The sequence below is a fragment of the Podarcis raffonei genome, chromosome 8 (genome assembly GCF_027172205.1).
Source record: "Podarcis raffonei isolate rPodRaf1 chromosome 8, rPodRaf1.pri, whole genome shotgun sequence".
NCBI lineage: Eukaryota > Metazoa > Chordata > Lepidosauria > Squamata > Lacertidae > Podarcis > Podarcis raffonei.
The window spans coordinates 50,152,535-50,179,129 of record NC_070609.1 but is presented as its reverse complement, the minus strand read 5'-3'; the positions used below and the strand labels follow the sequence as shown (position 1 = coordinate 50,179,129).

Below are 26,595 nucleotides of genomic sequence, written 5' to 3'. Positions count from 1 at the left end.
GCATGGCTCCTACCTTTCATGAAAAACCGACAGGTGAGACGCGGCCTCACTTTCCTGTCATTTGGGTCTTTTACCTCCCCCTCTTCCAGATCGTCATCCTGAAAGACATAAAGAGACAGGTATGTAAAAGGCAGATGCTGCTACAGCAGCAATGCAGCCAATAATAGAGTATTTGCTTTGCTACCCTTCAATCAAGTAGTTGCACATTGGGAGACAGGTGAAGCCAAACACTTTCTATCCACCTGCTCCTGAACAGGTGGACAGTGAGCCACGTTCTACCAGCCATAACAGGTCCAACTGAGTCTGTCATTCTCTTCCTCCTTTCTCTGCTATGTCTTGGCTCTTAAGAAAAGTCAAACATTTGTAAACGTTCAGCATGGCAAGGGCAGGGCTTCTCTGTGTTACAGAGTACTCTCACCTGCCAGTTATCTTCCACTATTAAACATACAGCTCTATCTCTTCTCAGCTATCTATCCCTTTCCTCCAATTGCAAAACTGCCAAAATATGGCAGATTCAAGAGCTGGGCTCCAAGCAAATCTTGTAAGATTTAAAGCAAGTGTACAGACACTTTTTGATTTGCACAAGGTAACTTTGGTGAATGATAAATTAACCTGGAACAGATTTATTTTTTTTATCTCCCCACCCTCGCTTCCTGCCTCCCACTTGGGCACAGAACATTAAAAGTGCTTTATTTTATTTCTGGGTTTCTCCTAGTCATAGATCTGCAGGATGCCAGGTATGCAGATGAGTTTCCACCCTATTAAGTTCAAAGGCAATCTGTTTACAAGCAGCTCTTAAAGAGAGCAAATAAAACCATTTCACTGTTCATTGCCACAAAATCCAACTCTCCCCGTTTCAGGAAGAGCAGTGCAGAATTACAATGTGGTACAGCTCTTACATAGCAATGGAAATGAAAAGCCACACCACAGCACAACATGTGGAGAGAGAAAGCTGGGTGCTCTTTATGACAGTCTTCAAAACTATTAACTCGGAAAAGTCAGACAGTAAAAGCAAGATTGCTTTTAACCAAATGAGGGGCCAGAGCTCAGCAGTACAGCATATGCATTAGATGCAGAAGGCCAGAAGCTGTGTCTCTGGTATCTTTTTTGGGGGGGTGGGGGTGGGAGAAGTTACTTCAGTGGTGGGCTACATACTCTGCATGCAAGAGATGCCAGCTTTAATCATTGGCCATGCTGGATGAGCTTTTCTGTTTCTTACTTAATTATTTTATTCAATTTTATAAATAAATAGTAAATACAAAGTAATTCATCACTAGGGCTGGGTAATAGATATATCGATATATTGTCCAAAACTGGTTTGAAGTCCCTATAGTGATATTGATTTCATTTTTGACCTGGCAATATATCACAAATCATGGTGTATGTGTATGTGCGCACTATGCAAAGATCACAATATGGGAAAAACCGTGAAGCCAGCCAATGCTTCTTTCAATTCCTGCAGTCCCTGTTAACTCTGCCAGCTTAGCGCTTCCCTGCCTCCTGCAGGGGGCAGCAAATCACAAGAGGAGGAATGGGCAAAAATCACGATGCAGGGAAAACTGTGAAGCCAGCCAATGCCTCTACATAGCTCCATCCTTATTTCAGACATTGTGATATATTGGTATATTGCAATGTTTAGCTGATGATATATCACAATGTTTAAAGCCAGTTATCACTCAATCCTGATGTTCACCTCTACACACCATATTTTTTGCTCTATAAGACGCACTTGACCACAAGTTTTTGGAGGATGAAAACAAGAAAAAAAATAATTCTGAATCTCAGAAGCCAGAACAGCAAGAGGGATCACTGTGCAGTGAAAGCAGCAATCCCTCTTGCTGTTCTGGCTTCTGGGATAGCTGCACAGCCTGCATTCGCTCCATAAGACGCACACACATTTCTCCTTACTTTTTTAGGAGGGAAAAAGTGAGTCTTATAGAGCAAAAAAATACGGTAGTTCCATCCTTATTCCACACATTGTGAAATATCGGTATATCGGGATGTTTAGCTGATGATACATCGCAATGTTGAAAACCAGTTATCACCTAGCCCTATTCATCACATCTCGTTATCATCCTTATTACAATGCTAGCAAATATGTTATTTGACTCTGTCCCACTTTAGAATTGATGGAAAAAGAACATACCCTCCATGGCCCCACCACTCTCAATGGAAGCAGTTATACAAGCACCTACCTGTAAGTGAACTGAAATGCAGGGAACTGGTCCTGCACTACAAGCAAGTAGAGGATGTTACATAAATGCCATAAACATTCAGAGTCATCACATACCTTGCAATACATTTACCCGTATGGTTTGAGGGATGGGAAAGACTAGTTGGCAATTTTACACAGTCACATAAAGCGAGCCAAGACAGAGGATTGTTAAGAAAGAGATCATGCATTCCAGATTCTGGCATAATGGGAAGGAGGCTGTCAATTGTGATTTTGTCATTAACATACATAAGAAAAGGGTACCAAACTGAAATGATTTTTTTCCTTTGAAATGCCACATAGGACTCTTCCTTTGAGTGTCAATTTTAACACAAAAGCTAAAAGCCACACTTTGTGCTACTAGTAATCTATTGTAACCCCTTATCAAGTTTTCCAGCGTTTAGCCAGTCACCATGCTGGCTGGGCTGATGGGAGTTGTTGCTTGCAACACCTGCAGGGTACCATGCTGGGGACCCTAGCCTAAAAAATTATCAGACAGCAGGGATGGCAAAGGGCTCTGGACCTAAAGTCAAAATAGCTGGCTTGGTATATGGCAGCTTTCCATGTTCATATGAATAACATGAAAGAGCAGGCCTTGTATTGCATTTATCAGAGAGAACCTCAGTAGTGGATTTTAAAAAGAACCCTTCCAGGATGAGTAATGCCTCTGCTATGCTCTCTTTTAAGAGACTGACTGGCATCCATTTCCAGAAGCAGGTAGGTTTTAAGGCAACTGATAATGCAGAAACGCCAAGCTTACATGAATAGGCACAGGCTATGTGTATGCTTCAGACAGTCCACAATCAAGTATCCTGCCACCAACAAGCAGATAGAAGGAAACTGTCAAATTATATTCACTTGAGCTGACAGGCCTCACTAGACTACATGGAGATGCAAACCTAGGTATCCTGTTAACACATGAAGCTGCCTTATTCTGAGTTACACCACTGGTCCATCTAGCCCAGGAGGATTTACTCTGGCTAAGAGTTCTTCCCTAAGACCACAAGCAAAAGGAAGCCCTTCCTAGCCTGTCTGTCTTCTAACTGGAAATATGCAAGGGGCAAACTTGACACTTCCTACATACCAAGCATGTGCTCCAACTCAAAGCTGTGGACCGTCCCTTACTATTTCTGAGAACCAGGAGGAGAATGAACCAAAGTAAAGGGGAAACTCCCCTGCTGCTACTGCAGCTCTGCATACACTGAGAATGTGGGGAAGAAACTCAACACTAAAGTCCCTCCCAAGATCCTGCAAAAGAAGATCATGGGCTCTGTCTAGTTGCTTCTCCATCTCTTTGCTCCTAGGTTTTCTTTTTCTGAATGAGGTTGCTTAGAAAGAATGGCCTGATATGAGATTGACTGGCACCTGAAGATTCCAATGATGATAGTGCTGTGAGATGCATGTTAGGATTCCTCTAGCTGAAAATGTACCTATGAAAACAGCCCACAAGAGGTCCTTTTGCATATGCAGGAGGTCTAGGAAACAGAAGTGGGAGAGGGAGTGCTGTGTAAACCCTGGTTTCCAGGGACACTGGCTGGGGGCAAAACCTGAGATTGTGGGAAGGAGGTGAACTTACATCAATCTCGCCATCATCAATTTCTCCGTCTTCCTCTTTCTTCTTCTCTTTGACAGGCTCCTGCCCACCTCTTTCGTCGTCGCTCTTTGTGCCAGATTTTTTCTCATCCTCAGGTGGTTCATTTACCTTCTCTTCCTCCTCCTCTTCCTCTTCCTCTCCCCCAGCCTTGTCAGTCTCATCGTCAGCAGCAACGGTGCTTGGCTCCTCGGGAACCTCCTCATCATAGTCCAGTTCATGCTCGTCTAGTTCCCGAGTGACTGAGGAGGCTTCATCACCCAAGTCGTTTGCCTGTTCTTCCTCATCCTCCTTGACAGAGAGAGAGCCCTTAAGCTCCCTGCTTTGCTCATTATTGTCGGAGTCCTGAGACTTGGTTTCACTTAAGCAGTCCTCTTCACCTGAGTGGTTCTCTTCTTCTTCGTCCTCCTCCTCCTCCTCCTCCTGACTCAATATTCTGTCAGCATCTTCCTTGCCTTCTCCCAAAGTGGTGCCCTGCCCGTCCTCTCCATCGTCTTCTGAGCCGCTCTCTTTGAGGATTTCGTCATCAGACAGCAGCTGGTCCTCGTCCTCTTCCTCCTCTTTTTCGTCGGGAGAGCGGGGGTTTTGCTCAGGGCTTTTGGAAACATCCATCAGGGCCTGCTAGTCTGTAATGGAGAAAAATAAATAGCTGGATGGGATAATGTGTAAACATTCAGCCTCAAGCATTCCTACATTTCTCAGCTGTCAGATACAGATACTCCTTAAAGATGAATCCTCAGTTTACAATCCAAGCAGAGAGACTGGGCCTGCTTGCCTAACAGTACCAATTAAGACCACAGTGTTCAAACCAGAATTTCATCTGCTCCCAGTTACACAGAGTAGACTATATAAGACAGTAACTTGTGGACCGTAGTAGGTGTATGTGAAAGGTGAGGCCCACAGCATTTTACCAAGTACAAGCTTCTGATCCTTATGGAGGAGAATGTGTGCAGTTTGCCTGGGGTTGGGGAGGCACCTAGCACCAGGTGTTCTGCACACATAACTCTTAAAAAGGACATAGCCAGTTATTTCCCAAGTCCTCTGCACAATACATCTAACCTCTTTCCCCATGCCTTACCTTTATTCTCCTCTAATTTCTTCCTCCCCAGCACTACCGTATCTAAACATAGTCAGCAGAAAAAAACATGTTTTCTGAAAGCCCAAAACATGCAAGGATAATTAATGTGAGGTCAATAGATTTGTATAACTCTTAAACTTACTCAGAATGTAGACATGTAAATTCATGACACAATGGTATGCACACAGTTCTCATTTGAATTTTTATCCCTAGGACTTAGAACAGATTACAACCCCTAGACAGTAAAAATTCTGGGACAGCAGTCTTAGTCTGTTGCAGCAAAATCACAGAGGATCTTGTGGCACCTTAAAGACAGGTGGCACCTTAAAGTGGCAGAAGCCCACTTCACCAGAAACTCTTGTGGTATCAAATTGGATGCAAAATTATGACACTTGTCAGGATTGTGGGTGGTCTTAATGCCCCAAACTCTTCAGCTAAACAAGAGAAGGCTGAGCAGATGAATTTTAAAGACATAAGGCAGCAGCCACAGCTACACAGACAGGAGGACAAACACAAACCCCTGTGTTGCAAAATGTAACAATCTACAAAAATGCAAATGTAACACGCTGGCTAATAACTGTTAGTGAATATATAATCAGTTATGATGTCATTCAAAATATACGAAAAAGCCACTTCAAAATGATGTATATATTATACAACACATCTCACAAAATATATAAGTAACTACAAGTTGTTATATGCATCAGAGTCAAAGAATCAAAGAAATCAATGAATAGCGAGGAATGCCAAGCCATCTCTCAAAGGAAGACGTCTCACAAAAGTCTCAAAGGAAGACGTCTTTCCAAAGTTTCAAAAGGACAGTATATCCGGAATAGTTCAACTGTTTCGGAATACAGTGGTACCTTGGGTTAAGAACTTAATTTGTTCTGAAGGTCCGTTCTTAACCTGAGGTACCACTTTAGCTAATGGGGCCTCCCACTGCCGCCGCGCCACCACTGTACGATTTCTGTTCTGAAGCATCCTGAAGCAAAGTTTTAACCCGAGGTACTATTTCTGGGTTAGTGGAGTCTGTAACCTGAAGCGTCTGTAACCCAAGGTACCACTGTAAACTCTTCATCAGCTGGAAATGGAATATAAGGCACTGCAATGAATGACAAACAAAACTGAGCAACCTGCATGTAAGTTACACAGTAGAACAAAATATATAAAGAGGTACATACCAAATAATTATCAATGAAATATTCATACTAGTTGGGATCATGCTAGTGGATCAGTGCTCACTGGATAGTGTAGTTGCTGATGCTTACAGCACAAATGCACAGGACATATAAAGTTGACCACTGTATAACTTACATGCAGGTTGCTCAGTTTAGTTGTCATTCATTGCTTGCAATGCCTTATATTCCATTTCCAGCTGATGAAGACTTTATTCTGAAACAGTTGAACTATTCCGGATATCTCCTTTTGAAACTTTGGAGAGACGTCTTCCTTTGAGAGACGCCTTGGTGTTCCTCGCTATTCATTGATTTGTTTCATTCTTTGTTTGACTCTGATATATATAACAACTTCTAGTTACTTGTATATTTTGTGAGATATATTCATAATTTTGAAGTGGCTTTTTCATGTATTTTGAATGACATCATAACCGATTATATATTCACTAACAGTTTTTAGCCAGTGTTTTGCGTTTGCATTGTTGTACACTGAGAGGAGGAACAAGGGTACATCTACGGTGCATATAACAAAAATCAAGAGTGGCAACAATTGGGGGATGGATGAGTGATGGTATTCCTAGGCTTGGGATGTGGGCTGCAGGCAAGAGTGCAACATCAGCCACTGGTAGGTCCCAAACAGCCTGCTGGAGTGAGAAGCATGATGCAGAACAGCAAGCAATGGAAAGACCAAGCTGACATTTTAATGCCATGGCTTTCACTTCTACCATTATTTATCTATTGCCAACAATTCGGCCGCAAAGGAGAATTAGCTAACCAATTAGCTAAGGGAGAGAACAATATTGAAGGCAAAGCAGTGACAGTCAGGCTTCCTGCAATTGCTATTTCAACAGCACCATCCTTTTCTCTTTCCCTTTGAAGCTCTCATTGTATTGCTTTTCTTATCACACCTCACAGGGTGGGAAGAAATTAAAGTTCTGGGATGAGTTATCAAACAAACAGTCAGATAGCTGGAGAATCCACTGCCCCTTTACATATGTGCAGAAGTAGTTAACCTGGAGGTTGTTGCCAAACTCTAGAACACCTAGTTGTTTTCTGCCCTTCTAACCCTTTCCCCTTATGCTTCCGCTGACATAATTAGTCTTACAAAAGTCAAAGGGCAAATAGGAAGGAATACCCTAAGAGTGTTTTGCAGGTCTTTATGAAAGTATAATCTATTTATACTTAATTCCTTATAACATTTCTACTAAAGCCATATAACTTCATTCCCACAAGAAGTCCAAAATATCTAGAAGGCAACAGGCTAGCTATCACTAGTGAACATGGATATCCTGAGTACAAGCAAAACCACTGAGCCTTCAGGAAAGATAGGTTGACTTTGAGTTTTCAAAGTGACTGGAAGATTTAGCTGCATGTTGGGTTCTTTAGAACCCTCTGCATATATTCTGCCTTAAACATAAATAGACTATGTGTAATATATATGTAATATTTAGGCTTCGTAATGACAATCACTTAAAAAATATTATGTACAACTTTGAAATAGCCCATTTTTTTGTGCTGAATACATTCAAAAAGCAAATTAATTCATTTTATGGAACAGTACATTTTTGGAAGTTGTTTTTTTTTAATCCATTCCATTTTCTTTAGAGAAGTGGTAATTAATTTGCAGTCCTCTAGATGTTGTTGGATTCCTGTCAGCCCAAGCCAGCATGATGGGGTCAGAGATGATGGGAGTTACAATCCAGCAACAACTGGAGGACCAGAGATACCCAATACTTGCTTTAGAGAACAAAAACCTTCCCCCATATTGCCCAGCATTATTGTGTTTCTCCCAGCACTAGGTGTAAAATTTCTACAGCTAGCCTTGATTTGGGCTTGTATATGTCAACCTTCTTCATACAGGCACAAAAACAAATAGCTAATATTCAAAAAGTAGACATAAGACACAAAGTGTCAAAGATAAAGTGATATTAGTACCACATAGAATGTCTGGGTAGGTTAGAAACTCCCAACTTTAAAGATCTTTAACTTTAGAATGCTGTAAGAGTGTAATATATGCCAGGGCACGTATGTATTAGCATGGGGGAATAAAACAGGACTTATTTAAAAGTAAAATTAACTGAAGGAGCCCTTAACACAGTTTGATTCACTAGACTCTAATACTTTGAGAATACATGTACATCAAATTTTGGGATAGATTTGAATTTCCAACATTTCTAGGCTCACATAGTTCTCCCAAAGACAACTGAGAGAATGTTATCAGGAAGCTTAAAGAATGCTACTAATTGCCTCCTATTAAATTGTGGCTCAGGGCAATAAAGTGTAGCTTGTAAGAGCTACCCATAAGTTTGCCATTTCAAAAGCACTTAAAGGCTAGAGATCAGAAACATCTATGACCAAAAGCTTGTTGTACTGGCCATTTTCCAATTATGATTTAAAATGGTTTAATTACTTCAGAAATTATTCCCTGTTGAAGACAGGCCCAGAAGTTTGTTTTCAATCTGAAACACCCAAACTTTAAGGTCGACATTAACAGGCTTACAGAAATGTAGAGAGTCAGAGGAAGATGAGCTGGAATAACTGATTCTAAGGCCAGCTGAAACAGCCAGCTTAAAAACCAAATAAGATTTGAGAGGATGTGACAGAGATACTTTAGTAAGTCTGGAAGGTAATGCCTAGCTATATTTCATCAGCAAGACTAAAGGAGGCGGAGGTATTTTGCTCACTGACTGTTTAGCTCACAGAATTCCATGTGTGCAACACTGCCCAATGACTTCTCAAGTGACATAAAAGTTGTGCAGACACCAAGAATATCCCTTGTACCTGTGACAAAGCAACAGAAACACTAGAAAAATTATCACCTTCCAAACAATAGTTATGTTTTATACAGCACCCCTCTTAAATTCATGATGATAGCAGTGTTAGAAACTCAGATATATAAGCTAAGCACCAAACAGTTCCTTAAACTAAGGTTACAGTCACCAAAACAGAAAGTCTAGTTGTCATTTTGGGGTAAGACAGCTCTAAAGACTGTGACATCTGGCTATTTCAGATGACAACCTTGAGCTAGGTTAAGAACTTTGAGAACTTAAAGAATAAAAGTCACTTGATCCAGGGACAGTCTCTCTCTCTCTATATATATAGGGTATATATTGCCCTATTTCTATCTCTTTCTGTTAATGGTGACATGGACCATTCATAACATAAGAATGTTCTTCACTACTGTGAGCAGGGCAGTGGGGTGGTGTAAGTGAAGACAAGCTACAACAATTAAGTATAACACCGTTCACCACTCCTGCTCAGGCTGCATAGAAAAAGCATTTTGGTTCCGGAAGTTCGTTCTAATTGTGCAGATAATATATAACTGATAGAATTCTACAGAATGCCGTATTAGTGTGTGAAAACAGTCAAGAGCCAATGAATGCACCTTCAGGTGGTACAGGTGCAGGCACCATCCTGGTGCCCAGTCATCTTCACTTGGTCACAAGTGGCTGGTAGCCAGGTGCAAAATGCCCCAGGCGCATGGCTAATTTTGAATACTGGGTGAAAGGGAATTGCATAAGAAGCAAGAATGAACAGGGTAGAAAGCTGTGAACAACCATATCAGTCTGGCAGAAGATATTGAGTTGGTATACTTATAGGGCTTCACTGATTGATTAACAGATGGACATATTTGAGCATAGGAAGACATTATTCCTCCCTCAGTCAAATGGCTCCCAATCAAGGAGAGTGTGTGTATTTGTGTGTCCCCCTTGTCATGTGGCTCGGCTAACTTTAATCTGAAGTGTAATTCTGTCCCATTAAAAAGAAACCCCATACCATGTCAATTGCAGCCAATCCTTACTAACACAGGATAAAAGACAACTATTACCAAGCCTGGAGAATGGAGGACAGTGAATGAATATCTTGTGCCACAGAAGCCAAATGAAACTAAATAAATGGGTGAGCTAAAAAACAGTATTTTCAAACATATGTTATTATACTCATAACCAAAGATTTTGAAAGGTCTAACAAGAGAAATGTTTCTCTCTATTGTGAATAACATGGGATTTTACAGTGAACAAGATTTAGCCTTTGTCTCTGTGTTACCATTCCCCAAAGGAATTTTGCCTGAAGATGGTAATTTGCTTCTCTAGTTAGGTCTCAGATGAAATAGCATTTTTCTTCCATTTAATTTAATTTGTTTGTGGGAACAACATTTAGAGAAAGGAAATATTCTTTTCACCCCAGAAAAATCTAACCATGAAGTGCTCATTTTAAAGGTTAAACATGGAATAGACGGAATGTTAAGTGATCAATGAATAAGACCCCAAAAACATTTAAAATAAGTATTTGCCACATTCAATTATTTCCATAACAATCATCAATTTTTTTAAAGAAACTGGCCTTCAGCATATTCCCAGGTGCCAGCATTAAATTCCTAGGTGCCTTGAATTTTTATCCAGTGCTGGCCAAGAATGAAGGAAATTCTGTTATATTATTGATTACATAATGAGTATTACTAAAGCTCGCTCTGAGAAAATCAATCCATGATCTGTTACTTTTACAAAGAATTCCAGAAGAACCTCCATCTAATTTAAGCATGGTGTAGTGATTAGTAGCTAACTAGGGCCATGGAGATGTAGGTTTAAATCATCATTCAGCCATGAAGCTCACTGGAAGACCTTAGGCTAGCCTATCTCAGATTAATGTTATCTCAATTTAACCTACCTCACAGGGTTGTGGGGAGAATAGCACAGGGAGGGGAGAACTAGGTATACTGCCTTGAGGTTCAAAGGATAGGACAAAAGTAGAATAAAAAAATGAAAATACTTGCCACTGTTGAGAACGTAGTTTGATCACTGTGAAGTCTACCCAATGCTACCTATCCATGGTACTGACTATGAAATGGTTTAGAGTGGAAGGGTGAGCAACATCTAGTCTCATGCCAGATGGGGCTTTGGTGATCAGGGACTGAAATAATACTGGGTTTGCAGTTCGCAGAGTATTTTGTTTGACAAATGTCATACCCACTCTATTCCTGTCCAGTTACAGGGACAAAATGCAATTGGCGCTTATACATTGAGAGTAATTTGTTTAGCAGAACTAAAGCCCATGCTTTTAATGTATTTTAGGTTGCAATCATATTCCCATTTACCTAGGAGCAAACCCTGTTGAACTCAATGGGGCTTACTTTTGTACAGACCTGTAGAGGACTGTGCTGTTAGTATGATTAATTTTTTTTTCTGGCTTAGACTTTCTTTCTCTGCTGCATTTGATTATTTTTATTTATGGTCATTTTATGTAAACTGTTTTCTGACGTTTTAAGCTTAAAACCAGCAAATAAATACTACCAACAACAACCCACCTTTAGCAGTACTGTTCTTAACAGCCCGGTAACGAATGGGCATCTATCACAAAGTCTGTTGCTCTAGCCATAGGTGCTTGAAAACAATAAGACTTACCGGCTCCTTATACATAGATCCACATAATACAATGGGATCTTATACCACATATCTATGCAATGCCAGGAGAAAATGAAGCTAAGATGGAGAAGTGTCATTAAGAGCCTAGAAGGAGCATGCTACCTTTTGAAAACACATTTCCTCAAAATGCAGAGGGCTGATGAGTGGTTAAACATGATTTATCTTGGCTTTACTTAGCTCTCACTAATCCACAATGCTTAACAACTTGTCAGGAGTTTTTTTAAAAGATCTTCCTCCACTGGCAACCACAAGGGAGGTGATATAATGCAATGGCCCACAAAGAGAGTAAAGTTTTGAATTTTGCCTCTGCTATGCACCTGCAAGGCAGCTGTAGGCAAGCCATTCTCTCTCAGCATCAGCCTCTTTCCTTATCTGCAGTATGTTGATAATACTAATTTACCCTCTAAACTTCTTATAAGGATTACAAGATTGGTTATTTGAAGACTGAAAGTACTCTGAAAATGCTAAGTATCAACAACAAATCCTAGTTATTCTTCCCAAGGTACCAAAGAGCTCCCTATTAACAGAGCTTATCTTTGAGATATCCAGGAGCTACCAGGCCATTTAGGAATACATGCACAGTCTTCACCAGCTAAGACGGGACTAACAAAGGTATTGATCTTTCATCTTTCCTACACCCTATCCCTTCTTCAGCACTCACACTTCCTTCTGCTCCCTAATACAAATCACATTTTGAGTTTTCGCATCTTAAATTAAGACCCCATTGTATTATCTTTCCTCACTTCAAGCAATCCATCAAGCCTTTCAATATCTCCATCCATACAAAGCAACACCCAATTTCTTCATTTAATTAATGAAATAATAACAATAATTTTATTATGTATACCCCATCCATCTGGCTAGGTTTCCCCAGCCATTCTGAGTGGCTTACAGGTTACAGTATATATAACATAGTAAAACATCAAACATTAAAAACTTCCTGATACAGGGCTGCCTTCAGATGTCATCTAAAAGTTATGTAGTTCTTTATCTCCTTAACATCTGAAGGGAGGGCGTTCCACAGGGAGGGCGCCACTACCATTATGCAGTCAGGGGATGTGTGTTCCCACCTTCTCCCTTTATAAGAGAAACCAATGATAACTTCATGTTCATTCATGCAAAACTTAACTTGATCAGGCATCCTTTGCATGAACCTCAAATCTTCATTTCAGTTAAACCTCCCCTTTGAATTTCTACTTGCAACTTCAGAGCACCTCCTATCTCTGTGCTGTCCGCAGATAAGTTAATACCTCCGTCTCACCCTCTTTTGCCACTCTCTTTTCAGTAACCAAATCCATGTTCTTAAGACTCCCAGCAGAATCAGTGTCAACCTACTCAGTCATTTCCCATCTGAGCTGTTGCCTGACATACCCTATCTGCAGCATTGGCCCCTGTCAAATCCATCCAGAAAAGAACCTGTAGCCAGCTAATGAGGAACCCACATTGGCACTTGTCATCACAATTTGCTTTCCATTCATTGAGTACTCAGTATGTCCCAATACACCCTTCAAAGCAGGAGCAGCCATCAACCTTTCACTATACCCTCCTCAATTTACCACCACCACCACCACCAATCCCAGAGGCCATAACTCAGTGCATTGCATGCAGAAGGTCCAATGTACTATCTCATGTCAAGGAGAGAGTTCTCTGCTTGAAACTGCCAATGACAGGAATGAGACTGGGCTTGGTGGAGCAGTCATCCAACTCAACTCTTATAGGGCAGGGATAAAATCAACATGGTGCCCTTCCAGATGTTGGTGAACTACAAGTCTCATTATCCCTGCTATTTGGCTATGCTGCCAGGTGCTAAAAGGAAATGGAACCAAAAAATATTTGGAAGAAACCACATTGGCTACCCATGTTTTAGATGTTCACCATCACTCTGTGGTAGAGCACATACTGAAGCTCTCAAATTCATTTCTGGTTAGAAAAGACAGCAGCTAGGTTGCACAGGTTTATCAGAAGCACCCACAGCTCAGTTGCAGACCACCTACTTTGCTTGCAAAAGGTCACAGGTTAAATCCCCAGCATCTCCATCAAAAGGATCACTAGTAAGACTGCTAGGAAAGGCCTCTGTGTACCTGGGAACATGGAGAACTGTTGAGATGACAACAGCAGTGTGTCTGGGTCAATGATCCAACGCATCTTAAGGAAGCTTAACATTCACAAGGGTAGCCAACATGATGCTCTCAACTCCCATCAGGCCCAGCTAACATGATCAATGATCAGGGATAATAGGAGTGGGAGTCCAAACATCACGGGGGGGGGGGCCCTCTGGATGTAGCAATCCCATATTTTACCGGCAGTACGAACCACCTCATGCAGCATGGGAGCAGCCTCAAACTTCAGAGAGATGCTTCCAGTCAGAACAGGGCTGGGCTAGGTTGCCTGATGCTCAGACCGCTTCAACTGTTAACACGGAACGTCCCTCTTACCCCTCTGCTCGAAGCCACCTTCATCCCCACAGAGCAACGCCGACCTCCCCTTTTCCCGCCTCCTTGTGGGATGCCCTGGAGGTCACTCCTTTGACACCCCGCCACCCTGAACCAGCCCTCCGGGGGGGGGGGGAATTCACAGCCTCCCCCCCCCAATAACGTCATCCCCGTTCAGGGCTGGGGAAGAGGCCTACCACCCCGCCCTCCGAAGACCCAGAGCGCGAGCAGTGGAGGTGAGGGAGGCGCCCCCCCCCAATTCCAGGGCACCTCAGCCCAGCTCCCTTACGACCCTCCGCCCACTTCCGGGCCTGGAAGCCGGGTCCATCTCTCCTCACCTGACCGGACGGGAAGGGGACGAGGAGGGAGGGAAAGCGGCTCCGAGAAGCGGCAGGGCGCGAGACAGGGCCTCTACTGGCGGCGTCGGAGCAAGGCGGCCATGGCGTGACGTCATTCGAGCGCGCCGGCGGCGGCGGCGACGACGAGACGGCTAAAGAGAGAGAGAGTGAAGGGTTTGTGGAAGCGCATGCGCAGAGGCGCCCCGGGCAGCGAGAGATTAAGAAAAAAAAGAAAGAAAGGGGTGTGGCGGCGCATGGTTAAGCTCCAGAGAAGTAGTCGGAGGGCGGGGACCGCCCCTAGAAAGGTTAGCAGCCAATCAGACGACCTAACCTAGAGATGGGGCGGGAGACAGAGCTTTGTTGCGCTTGCGCACTGAGTCCTTTGAGCACTTTTACTGTCCAGAACTTGTTTCATAGGCACTGTAATATAAAGCAAGAATGGTTCTGAGCACGTGCAGAGTGCCTAGAGCACCAGCGTTGCAACTCGTGTTTTCCCCGCCCCAGCACACCATCCCTTGTGTCAGGCATCCGTCTACCTAACAACGACACAAGGCTCAGAAATTCAAAACCTGAAGCTTCCATCCAATGTTGCAGCAACTGATTTCCTACGAAGCTAATCGCAGCAGATGATTAGGGTTGTTGATTCTAAACCCCACCCTTTGGCAGGCCAATGGTTGCCATCATTGCTGGCAGAAATTCAAGAGGTGAAGCTTTCTCCCAGTGCTGTATGTTGAGTCTAGTGAAAGATACACCAGTTGATTTTGGCAGCGCAGTTTGAGGAAGCTCTACAGAAACTAATCAACCATTTTACTCATCAGCCTGACAAAGACCAACATCCTGTTTCAGGACAGCTCCAGCACTTCGAGCCTCAGTATTGGTGACCACTTGTGTGAGGTGGTAGATGATTTTGTCTTCCTGGATTCCACCATAACCAGCAACCTCTCCATTGATGCTGAGCAAGCCAGCTATGGCAATGACTTGCCTCTCCAAAAGTTCCAGTTACAGATAGGTAGCTGTGTTGGTCTGCCATAGTCAAAACAAAAAAAAATTTTTTTTCCTTCCAGTAGCACCTTAAAGACCAACTAAGTTAGTTCTTGGTATGAGCTTTTGTGCATGCACACGAAAGCTCATACCAAGAACTAACTTAGTTGGTCTCTCCAAAAGTGTATGGGAGAATGTGGTGATAATGTCCAATACCAAGATGAAGGTCTACCAGGCTTGCTTGTTGAGCATGCTGTTTTATGGAAGTGAATCATGGGCAACTTACAACCGCCAGGAGCAATGCCTCAACACCTTCCACAGGCACTGCGTCAGGAAGATTTTGGCCATCACATGGCAGGACAGAGTCTCAAACAAAGATGTGCTCTCCCAAACCCACATTCCCAGCATGTTTGCACTCCTGTCTGAGTGATGTCTATGCTGACTTGGTCACAGAAAAATGATTTTCTAGCAAAAACAGGGCAGCAGATACGGTGTTCATCCACTGTCTATCTGTTCCCCCACAAAATTCAAGAAATGACAAATAGAAAAGTAGAAAATATAAACAGGGAAGGAGAGAACGAACTTAGAAAACCCAGGTTCAGATCCTCACTCAGCCATGAAGCTTGCTGGGTGACCTTTGACCAGTCACTGTCTCTCAGCCTGTTGTTGTGAGGATAAAATGAGGAGAACCATGTGTATCACCTTGATCTCCTTGGATGAAAGGTGGGTTGTAAATGTAATAGGTTAATAAATAACAATAGCGATCAGATGTGGGGGACCTTTTGCCCTCAGATGTTGCTGAACTACAACTCCCATCACACCCAGCAAGCATAGCCAGGGATGATGGGAGTTGGAGCTCAGCAACATCTGGAGGACCAAAGGCTTCCCACAGTTGATATAGATCTATAAACAAGCAATTATAAACTGACTCAAAACCTTAAGATGGAGATAATCAAAAGCAGGTTGGGCCTAAGAAGGAAAAGTTGAAACTGAGAAATGCTATTGCCAAATACAACAGAAGAGGGAGCTCACACCCAACAACGATGCACAGTTGAATACTTGCAGCCTTTTGTCTCTTAAGCAAAAGGACAAATGTATACAAATCTGACATCATAAATGGCCAAACATTCATTTTTTAAAAAAATGATATTTATTAAGATTTTCCACCGTAGTACAATAAAAAATCAAAAAAGAGAAAAAACAAAAAAAGTTTAAAAACACATACAGTTCACAATCCTTATTTTCTATAACATATTTCCCTGACTTCCCCACACCTCTCCCTCTTGTATTCCAGGTCAGATTGTTGGTTCAACAAGTTCTTATCCCTATTTTTAAACCTTTTTATATTTAGTTCTTTTTTTTAAAAAAAAACCAATTTTGCCTTATAGACTTCATATTTATACATCATTGCTTATTCTTTAAACCTTTTTCTAAAGTCGGCCTAAATTCCCTTCCACGATTTCCCCAATTTTCATACAAATATCCAAACAAAATAAAAACAGAACAAGTTAGATTATACACCCTTTGGATTCCCAAACTCCACCCCCACCTTTCCCGGTTTCAATCCCCAACAAACGTCCATCAGTCCATCTACTATCAGCCTGGAGACCTCACGTCCGAGGCTCTTAATTCTCTCTCAATTCCTCTCTGCCGGTTTTTTTGATAGTCCTTGGTATTGAGCACCAAATCTCGGAGAAGCTCTAGTCCAATAGGGTCCATGTTTCTTCCAGCCAGACCTCCATACTTAAAAGTGGAGCCTGAATCTTGTTTCTTAATCCTTTCAAGTCCAAATGTCCCCAAAGCTCTACCTTCCACCTATAAATGGCCAAACATTCAAAAGCCAGCAGGGGAACGTTTCCACCTCCCAGAACTTTCTGTAATGACTTTAAGGGATACTGGAACAAAGGAATTTCATAGACTGCAGCTTGAAACTGCTGGAAGTTCAGTTCACTTGTGGATTGAACAACTACCATGGATTTACCCCCTGCAATACTTGTGTTAATTGGTGTACCAATGCCAGGATGTTTGTGTTATCAACACAATTGGGTTAAGTTTTACTTTTTTAATAGTCACTGTTAAAAATGTTAATAAGGGGTAAATTCCTATCTGTGTGTGTATGTGTGTGTGTGAGAGAGTTTTAGTTCTGTTGTTGGAAACTGCCTGATAAGAACAAACCAGGCTAGAGTCTCTCTTAGAGCTGTGCTGGACATATGTTTCCTCCTAAACCATACCCCTGCCTTGCCCCTCCAGTTTCCTTCTTATTTCACATTTCTGCTTTATGGACTTGCCCTTCCTCCACCTCTTTTTGTGGGCATATTGCACATATGTTGATTTAGTCATGGTCAGAGTCATTTAGCTAATTTCCCCAAACTGAAGTGATTGATACTGACAGTTTAGTGGAGCTAATTGCTGAGCTAATTGCTGAGCTATTCCTCACTGCAGAAACAAGTAAATCTGTATATTTTGATTGTGTGTTTAATAAGTATTATCTCTGTATTCATGGACAGTGTTCTCGAAGCTACAAACATGAGTCTGATCAAACTGCGGGAGGCAGTGAAAGACAGGAGTGCCTGGCGTGCTCTGGTCCATGGGGTCACGAAGAGTCGGACACGACTAAACGACTAAACAACAACAACTGTATTCATATTGGTAAATACTCACATGAGTAGGAAACAATATGGCAGACTGTGGCAGCATGACAGGTCACTGGTGGTGGGCCTACCTTGGTGGGTCAGCCCCACAGGAGTGAAGTGACACCAAAGGGGCTTTTCTTCTTTGGGTTTTCAACTTGAGGGGTCATGATGAGGGTGAGGGCACTACCCAAAGAACTTGTTTATGTCCCTCCCCCAGCCTAGACAAATATTTATTGCTTGGTGGAAGAGTGTGGAAGGAAAGTTATTGGCCGCTGTAGGGATATCGCGGAGTGAGGAGTGGGGTCCAGAGGGAGCACACTCCCCACCAGCAGGCAGTCACAGTCTGCCTGCACGCGTGACCCCGGGGTGCGGGGTACACCCCCCCTCAGACAAGCCACAGCTGTTGGAACATCGTTCCCTCTGTCTAACATTTTGCGGTCTCAGTAGTCGGCGGTGTCCTGTCTGTAACCTTTGTCTCCAAGACCTTTTGTCTCCTTCGTCATACACTGTGCAAGGGGAAAATGACGCGGTGGAAACAGGTGCCAAAATAACTTTGTACCACCCCACGATCTCGGGACGGAAGATGTGTAAAGGTCACAGCCTAAAATGTATCTGCCTAGCTTGCATATTTGTCTCAATAAAAGGAGGCTCCACAGGACTGGTCAGCAGCTCGCTTCAGCCCACCTGTGCGCAGCTCACATGTGCGCAGCTCACATGATGATCAATACCTGTCTTGTGCCTTCACTTCAGGCCGCCGTGTGGTGTGACAGCCCACAACAAGGGTTGACATAGGGCCCCTCCAGGTCAGAGCCAAGGTGTGGGTGTTTGTAGTTGTGTGGATCCAGGTGTATTGTCTGGAGCATGGTGATATCTTCCATACTACTAGTCAATGTTTTGTGTTGTTGTTATTCTCCCATCTGTTAAGATTACACTGTTAAATTAGGTGAGACTGCTTGTATAATGTCATACAATTGCTTTCTATGTTTTTCCTTATGATATTATATCCAATTGTTTCCAATATGTTTCTTGAAGTGTCATACTTCTTGTTTATGTGATAACATTGCAAGCCACTTTAGGCACAATTTTGTGGGATACAAATAAACACCACGAGGACGACAATGCTTCTTACAATGTATTATCAGCTCTTTATCCTAAGGTCCTAGGGCGAGTTGCAGCCATTAAAACACAATATTAAAAAACAGTTTGGAACAATTTAAGATTACGGAAATAAGATGGGTCCTAAAAATATACATCTTGGGTGTCAAAAGAGGTGTGTCTTCAGCACTCACCCAAAGCTGTATAAAGAAAGTGCAAGACACACCTCTGTGGGGAGGGAGTTCTGCAATTTAGAAGCTGCCATAGAGAATGCCCCCTCTCAAGCTGCCACCTCCCGGTCTTCTGAGGGAGGAGGAACTATCAAGAAGGCCCCTCTGCCAATATTAGCATCCAAGAGGGTCTGGAAGGTTGTTGTGATCTAGTCATTCTCCCAAATCAGCTGAGACCACAAAATTATTAGGTAACATTTAATCCAGATTTATTAAACCAGAATACAGTGGATTCTCGGGTTGTGAACGTGATCCGGGCGGGATGCACGTTTGCAACCCACAGTGTTCACCACCCGTGTCTGCGCACACGCGGGTTGCTATTTGGTGCTTCTGCGCATGCGCAAAGCACGATTTAGTGCTTCTGCGCTTGTGTGACCGCTGAAACTGGAAGTAACCCATTCTGGTACTTCCGGGTTTTGGCGGTCTGCAACCCGAAAAAACGCAACCTGAAGCGTCTGTAACCCGAGGTATGACTGTAATACATTCTGGGTTATTGAGGCCACCCTTGAATGCAGGTTTTTCCCACATGAGGGGAGTTTACTGTACATCTTCAGAGAGGCAGAATCTTCAAACTGAATGAACCCACCATAAATCAAAGGCAGCCTGCTGAGAATTACCTACAGGTCCCTCTTCCTGACTCACCAAGAAAAGCTGAAATGAGCATTTTGAATAAAGTACGGTATTATACATTAGAAGTCAAGCCCAAATGTGTCTGGGGTTGGGATGGCAGTGCCATTTCAGCGGTTTGATGAGCATGAAATGAGGTACAAGAGCAAGGAGGCGAGATTATGAATTTGTTAGTGAAATATGTAGACAAACAGAGCCAAATCCATCATTGAAGTCAATCAAGGCACTTCTTATTCTTAAAACAAACCAACCCTGAGACGAATGTTGATTTTACACCAGTTTCAGAAGACTGGATACTGCAAAGTCTTGAGTATTTCCCTGAGATTTTACAAGGTATGCTTGAACTCAATCTTATGTTGCTGAGTTTTCCCACAGACCACAACAGAAATACTTTTAACTGGTTTTAAAGTTGTATTTTTATATTACTATAACCTGCCCTTGGACCTTATGGTCGAAGGGCTTTTTGAAAAAAGAAGTCTTCCTAGTAGCAATAATAATAGCAGTATTAATAGACTACCTGGAAATGCCAGGGATTGAACCTGGGACTTTCTGGATGCAAAGCAGATGCTCTGCTGTTGAGCTATGGCCCTTCTACCACAGGGGAGGACTGGTGTCTTCAAGCCCTGCTTGTGTAGCTCCTCATAGGTATCTACGTGTTAACAGTGACTTTGCCTAATAAACCTTTGCTTCTGACAAAGGAGAGCCATCTGGAAACATTGCTGAGGCCTAAGCAAAAGCAGATCTAGCACCCCCTCCTATTCCAAGCAGAGAAACTAACTGAACTGGCAGTTCTGTCTTACTTCAGCACCGGTGACAGGACAGCACCCCACATCACACCTGACATCAGGCTAGCTTAGAGAGCACAGTGGCCAGGCCACGTGACACACCCAGCTCTGTCCCCCCAACACTTTGGGAAGATCTTTGCCATACATTTAAAGCACATGGCTTCCTTCAAAGAATCCTGGGGACTATAGTTTGCTAAGGATGTAGGGAATTTTAGCTCAGTGAGGAGGAAACTACAGCTCCCAGGATTCTTTGAGGGAGGTCATGTGCTTTAAATATGCACTGGATGTGCTTAAAAATTACAGTGTGGATCCATTATTTGCTGCTGATCCCTGTTCCCCTGTATCTGCCAGCTGAGGTAGCTGCCTCAGGACCCCTTGAGACTTGTGGGTTGTGTGTGTGTGTATTCTGAAACATGCCATTGACGCCATAATCATTTACTTATACTGGACTGTCCACACATCATGTTAACTCATTATTGCCCCCTGAGGGAGCACTCATGCACTATAGCACAACAGAAGTAGGACAAAAAACAAAAACTGAAACCTTTGTGGTTTTAAAAGTGACAGTATTTCTGTGGGAAGCTATGGGACACGCACTGGTTGAAAATGAAACATATGTCCACGGAAATGTGTTTTCAGCCAAAACCGTATTGGAAATAGAATGGCATCTAGCCATCCCAACGCAATCATCAACTTAAATAAACATGAATGCACAATAGAAAGGACCCTGCCTAGTGGTAGGACTGGTGCCCAGTGCAAAACCATACTAAGGCATCTCTGAAACCTTTGGCTGAGCAGATGAAATGGCTGTGGCTTAATGGTTTGAGGACTGGGCTGCTTGCTGGGAAAACTGCACAGACAGAGGTGAGGTGGGGGATGCTTGATGATGAGTGATCCACCATGGAAGCAGACAAAATCTCTTCTCCCCCTCCCCTCCACCCCCTCATAATAGGCCTGCAAGTGAGTCACCCTCACTGCCACCTCAGCTCTGCTCTGATTTTATGTTAATCCACAGAAATCTTCCCTTCCAATCTCCCAAGGCAGAATTGCCTCAGTACCTCTCAGCTCAAACTATTACCCAGAACAACAGTCGAGTCTTTCCTGCTCCTTTGGATGCTGCAGAAATACAAAATCAACTTCTTGGTCTTTGGTCTTCTGACAGGTTGAAACCCCCTCTGCTTTGTGGGCCCTAACAACAAGGTGTGGATGAAAACACGAGACTCCCCTTCCCTCAGCTACCACCCCATGCTGCCCTCAGAACTAAAACTGGAAAGAATCACCAGAGCTTAAACCAGGGGTGAGCAACCTGTCACCCTCCTGATGTTGTTGGATAACAGCTTCTGCCATCTTTCGCCATTGGACATGCTGCTGGGGCTGAGAGGAGTTGGGGTTCAAGCCTACCCCCCCCAACCTGTAGAAAGCCACCACTGGTTTAAAGCAGGCTTCTTATTTTCCATAGGTGGTGTTTTTCCCATAGCACAGGGATTGGCAACCTCAGACCCAAGAGCCAAATATGAACCTCTGTCTTGCCCTCAGAAGTTTGCCCAGTCCACACCCTTTGTACTAGCCCTGCTTGAATGCATTTGCCTCACTGGGATGAGTTCCTGAACTGTGAGGATGCCTCTTGCTTGCCTGGGTGGAAGATGGATAGAGAGACAGGCATGTGTTTAGAAAGCTCTGACTTTGGCATGGTTGGAATGTAGCCCACCGTACAAAGGTAAGAGTCATGGCCATCATACTAGCCACACCCACTTTTGTCTCTGGCTCCATCCACCACCAGTGACTTGTGTCTCCTAGAAGGTTCCACCCAAAGGGAACTTTGCCTTATATTCAGACTGTTGGTCCATCTAGCCCAGTAATGTCTACACTGACTGGCAGCAGCTCTCCAGGGTTTCAGGCAAGGGACAGTCCCAGACCTGCCTGAAGATGACATCAGGGACTGAACCTGGGACCTTCTGTATACAAAAATGTGCTGCAGTCCTGAGCTTCAGCTCTTCCTCAAAGTACCAGGGATGTGCAGCATTTTTATCCCACTGCTTTACAATATCATTTGAACCACTGAAGGTGAAAATAAAATAGCAGGTTGTTCCCACAGTTGTTGAACCAGGATCATTCCCAGAAAGCAAATAACTTCATTTTCTGGCTAAGGAATCCCAAAATTCCTTGCTCACTTTTTGTGTACCAAGAAGTAGTGTCCAGAAATAAATATGGGGGTGTATCTTACTTGTATACTTATACTTATGCAATGTAAATATTTGTTCCTGTGGAAAATGAAATGTGGAGAGTCTATGCAGTCTCCAAATCTCCTGTTGTGTTGCCATTGAACTGTGACTGTTGAATTAATGTTCCACACTGTTTGCAATAATGTAAGCAATTTCTCCAGAGAGAGAAATCCTGATAACACTTTACAGAAGAAAACTAAACAAGATCAGTGTATAATATGTGGAGAAATAAACAGAGAAGTTTTGTCTTTCTCATACGTTTGTGTGTGTGCGTGCGCGTGAGTGTAACAATTAAAACACACAACATCATTAACAATAACATAGATAGACCTAGTAAAAGGAGTTGTAAAGTTTGAGACATTCCATTTTGGCATGTAAGTCCATTTCATTATTATTCAAATTTCCAGGTTCCCAAGTGTAGTTGTCCAAAATGTTTCATGGGTTTACAGAGCTGGATTGTGAAGACTTTTTTTTGACATAGACACATATTTAATACATTTATACCACACAACATGGCATTTGTCAACTTATGGATCTTTACTTTGTGCTTTCATTTTATCGAATAAATTTCCCATGAGGGAAATCTGCCAAATTTCTTGGCACCAAAATTCAAATAAATTAGAATGAGAAGTTTTCCAGTGTTTTGCTATTATCAATCTAGCTGCTGTTACCAAGAAAATAATAAGACTGTTAAAACTATATTCTGTCCTGAGTTATCAAATTTTATCAATAAAGCTAATTGTGGTTTAGATTGAAGATTTTGGTTAGCAATTTTATAAATTTCATCAAAGATTTCTGTCCAAAATTTAGATATCACTTTGCATGTCTACCATATATAACAAAATGTTACCCTTTCACTGCATTTTTTTCCAACTTACTGAGGATATATTTGAATTTATTCTATTCTATTTAGAAGGGGTCAGCTAGATTTAAGAAAAATTCATTTAAAATTGTACTTTTCAGGTTTTGTCTTTCTTACTTCAGGCCTTGTATATAGCAGGGAGACATTCACCTAAATATATAGAAGAAAAACTCCTTCAGCCAATTGAACATATGCTACTTCAGCAAACATCATGCATCTCCACCTGGTTGCTAAGCAATACCTCCATCCATCCCCCTCTTGGCTAGTTGACTTCACAAACGGAATTTACCCCTAAGTTGTACACAGAATGCTGTTGTACTTCCAAAAGGTGCTGTAATGGGAATTGGGGGGTTGCTCGTGCGTAAGTTGCTGCCACTCTCGGCGAGGTTGCCTGGATAAACCTTTCCCTGGCTGGACAGTCCTGATTCCGCGTCTGTCTCAGTCACTGCCAGAATCCGTCAGTGGGCGTTTCCTGAACTTCTTCCAACATAAAAGTTCCTTGACGGATAGTCTCCGCCTAGCCTCCCTGCGTGGAAGTCTTCTGCGCAGGGTGGGTGTGGGCAGTGGAGGACCTGTGCTCTCCCCACTGGTCTCTGGCGAAGAGTCCTGGAGCCATCTCTCCGAAGCCCGCCTCTGCCCGCCTTTCTCCCTGGTGTAACGCTGATTTCCTTCCCCGGCCGCTGAGTCCCCTCTTTCCCTGCTGGGCCCTTCTCCGGCATCGCCTGGGAGCCCTTCCTCCACTCCTGGCTGCGATGGCAGTTCCCTGACAGGTGCATAGGTCATTCAATATGTGTGAGGATAACACCCTGTGTTGGTTGCTCACCTCTATCACCATCCTATACACAGGGGTTCCCCAACCTGGTGGCCCCCACCACATATCTGGACTACAATTCCCATCATCCCTGACCACTGCTCATGTTGGCAGCAGCTGCTGAGAGTTGTAGTCTGAAGCATCTGAGGGCACTGGGTTGAATGCCATAATATACCACTAGTAGACTCAATCTCTGAATGTAGATTCTTATGTAGCCAACCCAGGTGCCAGAGCATAGGAGCCAACTCCTAGGGGCCATGGGAGCTTCAGTAAATAAAATATTTGAGGGGGCCGGGCCCCCACAAATTAGATGGGCAATACCATTTGAATGGTGTGCGCGCACTGCATCATCTCATTGGTTATGCAGGGCAGGGCTTACCTTGACCCCCACAATGTTTTACTCAAGTTGTTACCCCTGTGCCAGAGAGGGGTATCAGCACTCAGTAGGCTTAGGGGAACTACAAGATCTGCAGGAGTACAGGGGGGCAGGGGGGGCTGTTCTCTTTGAAACAGTTTGCTCTGGAACTCCTTGAATAACCCAGGAGCTTATAGCAAGAAGGGGAAAGAGAGTGTGTCTCTCTTTCTGTCTGTCTTTCTGTGTGTAATTGATATAATTTGTTTTCAAATATTAAGAAGGATGATTGGCAAAGACGTAAAATGACACATTTCTCACTGAATTATATTCAGAGCCAGAGTAGCTATTTTTGCAAAGCCTAGGCAATTTGCTCAAGGTCACTGAGAGAATTTGTGGATGGACAAGGAACTGAACTCAAGCCCTTTGGCAGATGCATCCATTCTGAAATAACTGTGTAGGCCAGACCCTACAAAGAGGTCAAAACACTGAATCCCCATATTGTCCACAGAAGACATAACTGACACTCTCTCTGTGTCCTAGAGAAGGTCACATATCAGGACTCGCCAGTGGTTGCAAAATTCTGCCCTCGGAGATGGTTCAAGAGCAGGCGCCACCAAGCTGATGCCCTCAGCTTGGATGACAGCTCCTGATAGCATAGTCTAAGAGAGATGGCCTTGGAGAATCTCTGCCAGTCAGAGTAGACAATACTGGGTTAGTTTTACCAAAGGTCTGACTCAGAACCAGCTTCATATGCTCGACTTGGGGATGAAGATAATTCTGTAAAGCGGAGGTGGGGAACCTCAGGCTCTGGGGCTGAATGTGGCCCTCAAGGCTTCACTATCTGGCCCTCAGGACTCTCAGCAGGCCCCTCCCCAGGTCACGCCTCCTGTCTGGACTGGAGTGCTTTTCCACTTGGTGACAGCTGTCAAAATATCCCTCACTTGGCCAACAGAGCAAGCAATAAAAACAACTGATGAGCAGTGGCACTTTTTTTATTCGCTCTTCCTACACTCCCTGATTGTGTGTTAAACAATGCTGATTGCAATTTATCCCAGGGAAGCAACAAAGAGAGGGTCTCTCCTCTCATACCGTAGCCCTGCCAGAGTGGAGTTACATCAGCTGACAAAGGGTCCCCCTTATATCTGCCAGCAAAAACTGCATGAGCCACACAGAAAAGGGAGGGAGAGAAAGAGAGAGGCAGGCAGATGCTGTAGAAGAGGCAGGCGATACGAAGGCACTCCGGCAAAGCAGGACGGAGAGGAGAGGAGGTGAGGGACAGGGACGCTGCATGCCTTTAACTCTCCTTCCTCTGTTGCCTCCAGTCTCGTCCAGGATCTAAGAATGATGCAAAAAAAGAAGGTAAGTTTTGCAGGAAAAGTTAGTTCCCGGTTTTGTTTTGCTGTTTTAAAAACCAAGGCAATAGGTTTTGGAAAGAAGGAGGAAAGAGGGTGATCTCCTGGATGGTTACTTGTCTGCTTTGGAGAAAGTCTTTACCAGACCATTTAAGGTATTGCCTTATACCAAGCCAGGCAACTGGTTCATCTATCTCTGCATTGTGTTCACGGACTGGTAGCAGCTTCTCAGGGTTTCAAGCAGAGAGCATTTCCCAGCCCTCCCTGGAGATCGAAACTGCATGCAATGCTGGTGCTCTACTGCTGAGCTACCGCCCTTCTCCCTAAATGAGACAATCCAATAGATTTCAATGTGTAAAGGCACCCACCCAATTGTGGGTATATTTTGCCTAT

General features: G+C 43.3%; 1 protein-coding gene across 3 annotated transcripts in view; it reads right to left on the bottom strand.

The window, feature by feature from the left end:
* ZC3H18 (zinc finger CCCH-type containing 18) overlaps positions 1–14,408 on the bottom strand; it is a 59,410-nt gene extending 45,002 nt beyond the window's left edge. For 2 of the 3 annotated variants that reach the window (XM_053399964.1, XM_053399966.1), the window contains exons 1-3: positions 14,250–14,408; positions 3,789–4,429; positions 14–98 (exon numbers count right to left, since the gene is read on the bottom strand). In XM_053399964.1, coding sequence (XP_053255939.1) covers positions 14–98; positions 3,789–4,415 — 712 coding nt within the window. In that variant the 5' untranslated portion in view covers positions 4,416–4,429; positions 14,250–14,408. Of the gene's footprint in view, positions 1–13; positions 99–3,788; positions 4,430–13,914; positions 13,938–14,249 lie in introns of those variants that run through there. The other variant, XM_053399965.1, reaches the window with a different exon arrangement.
* Between the last annotated feature and the right edge of the window lie 12,187 nt (positions 14,409–26,595).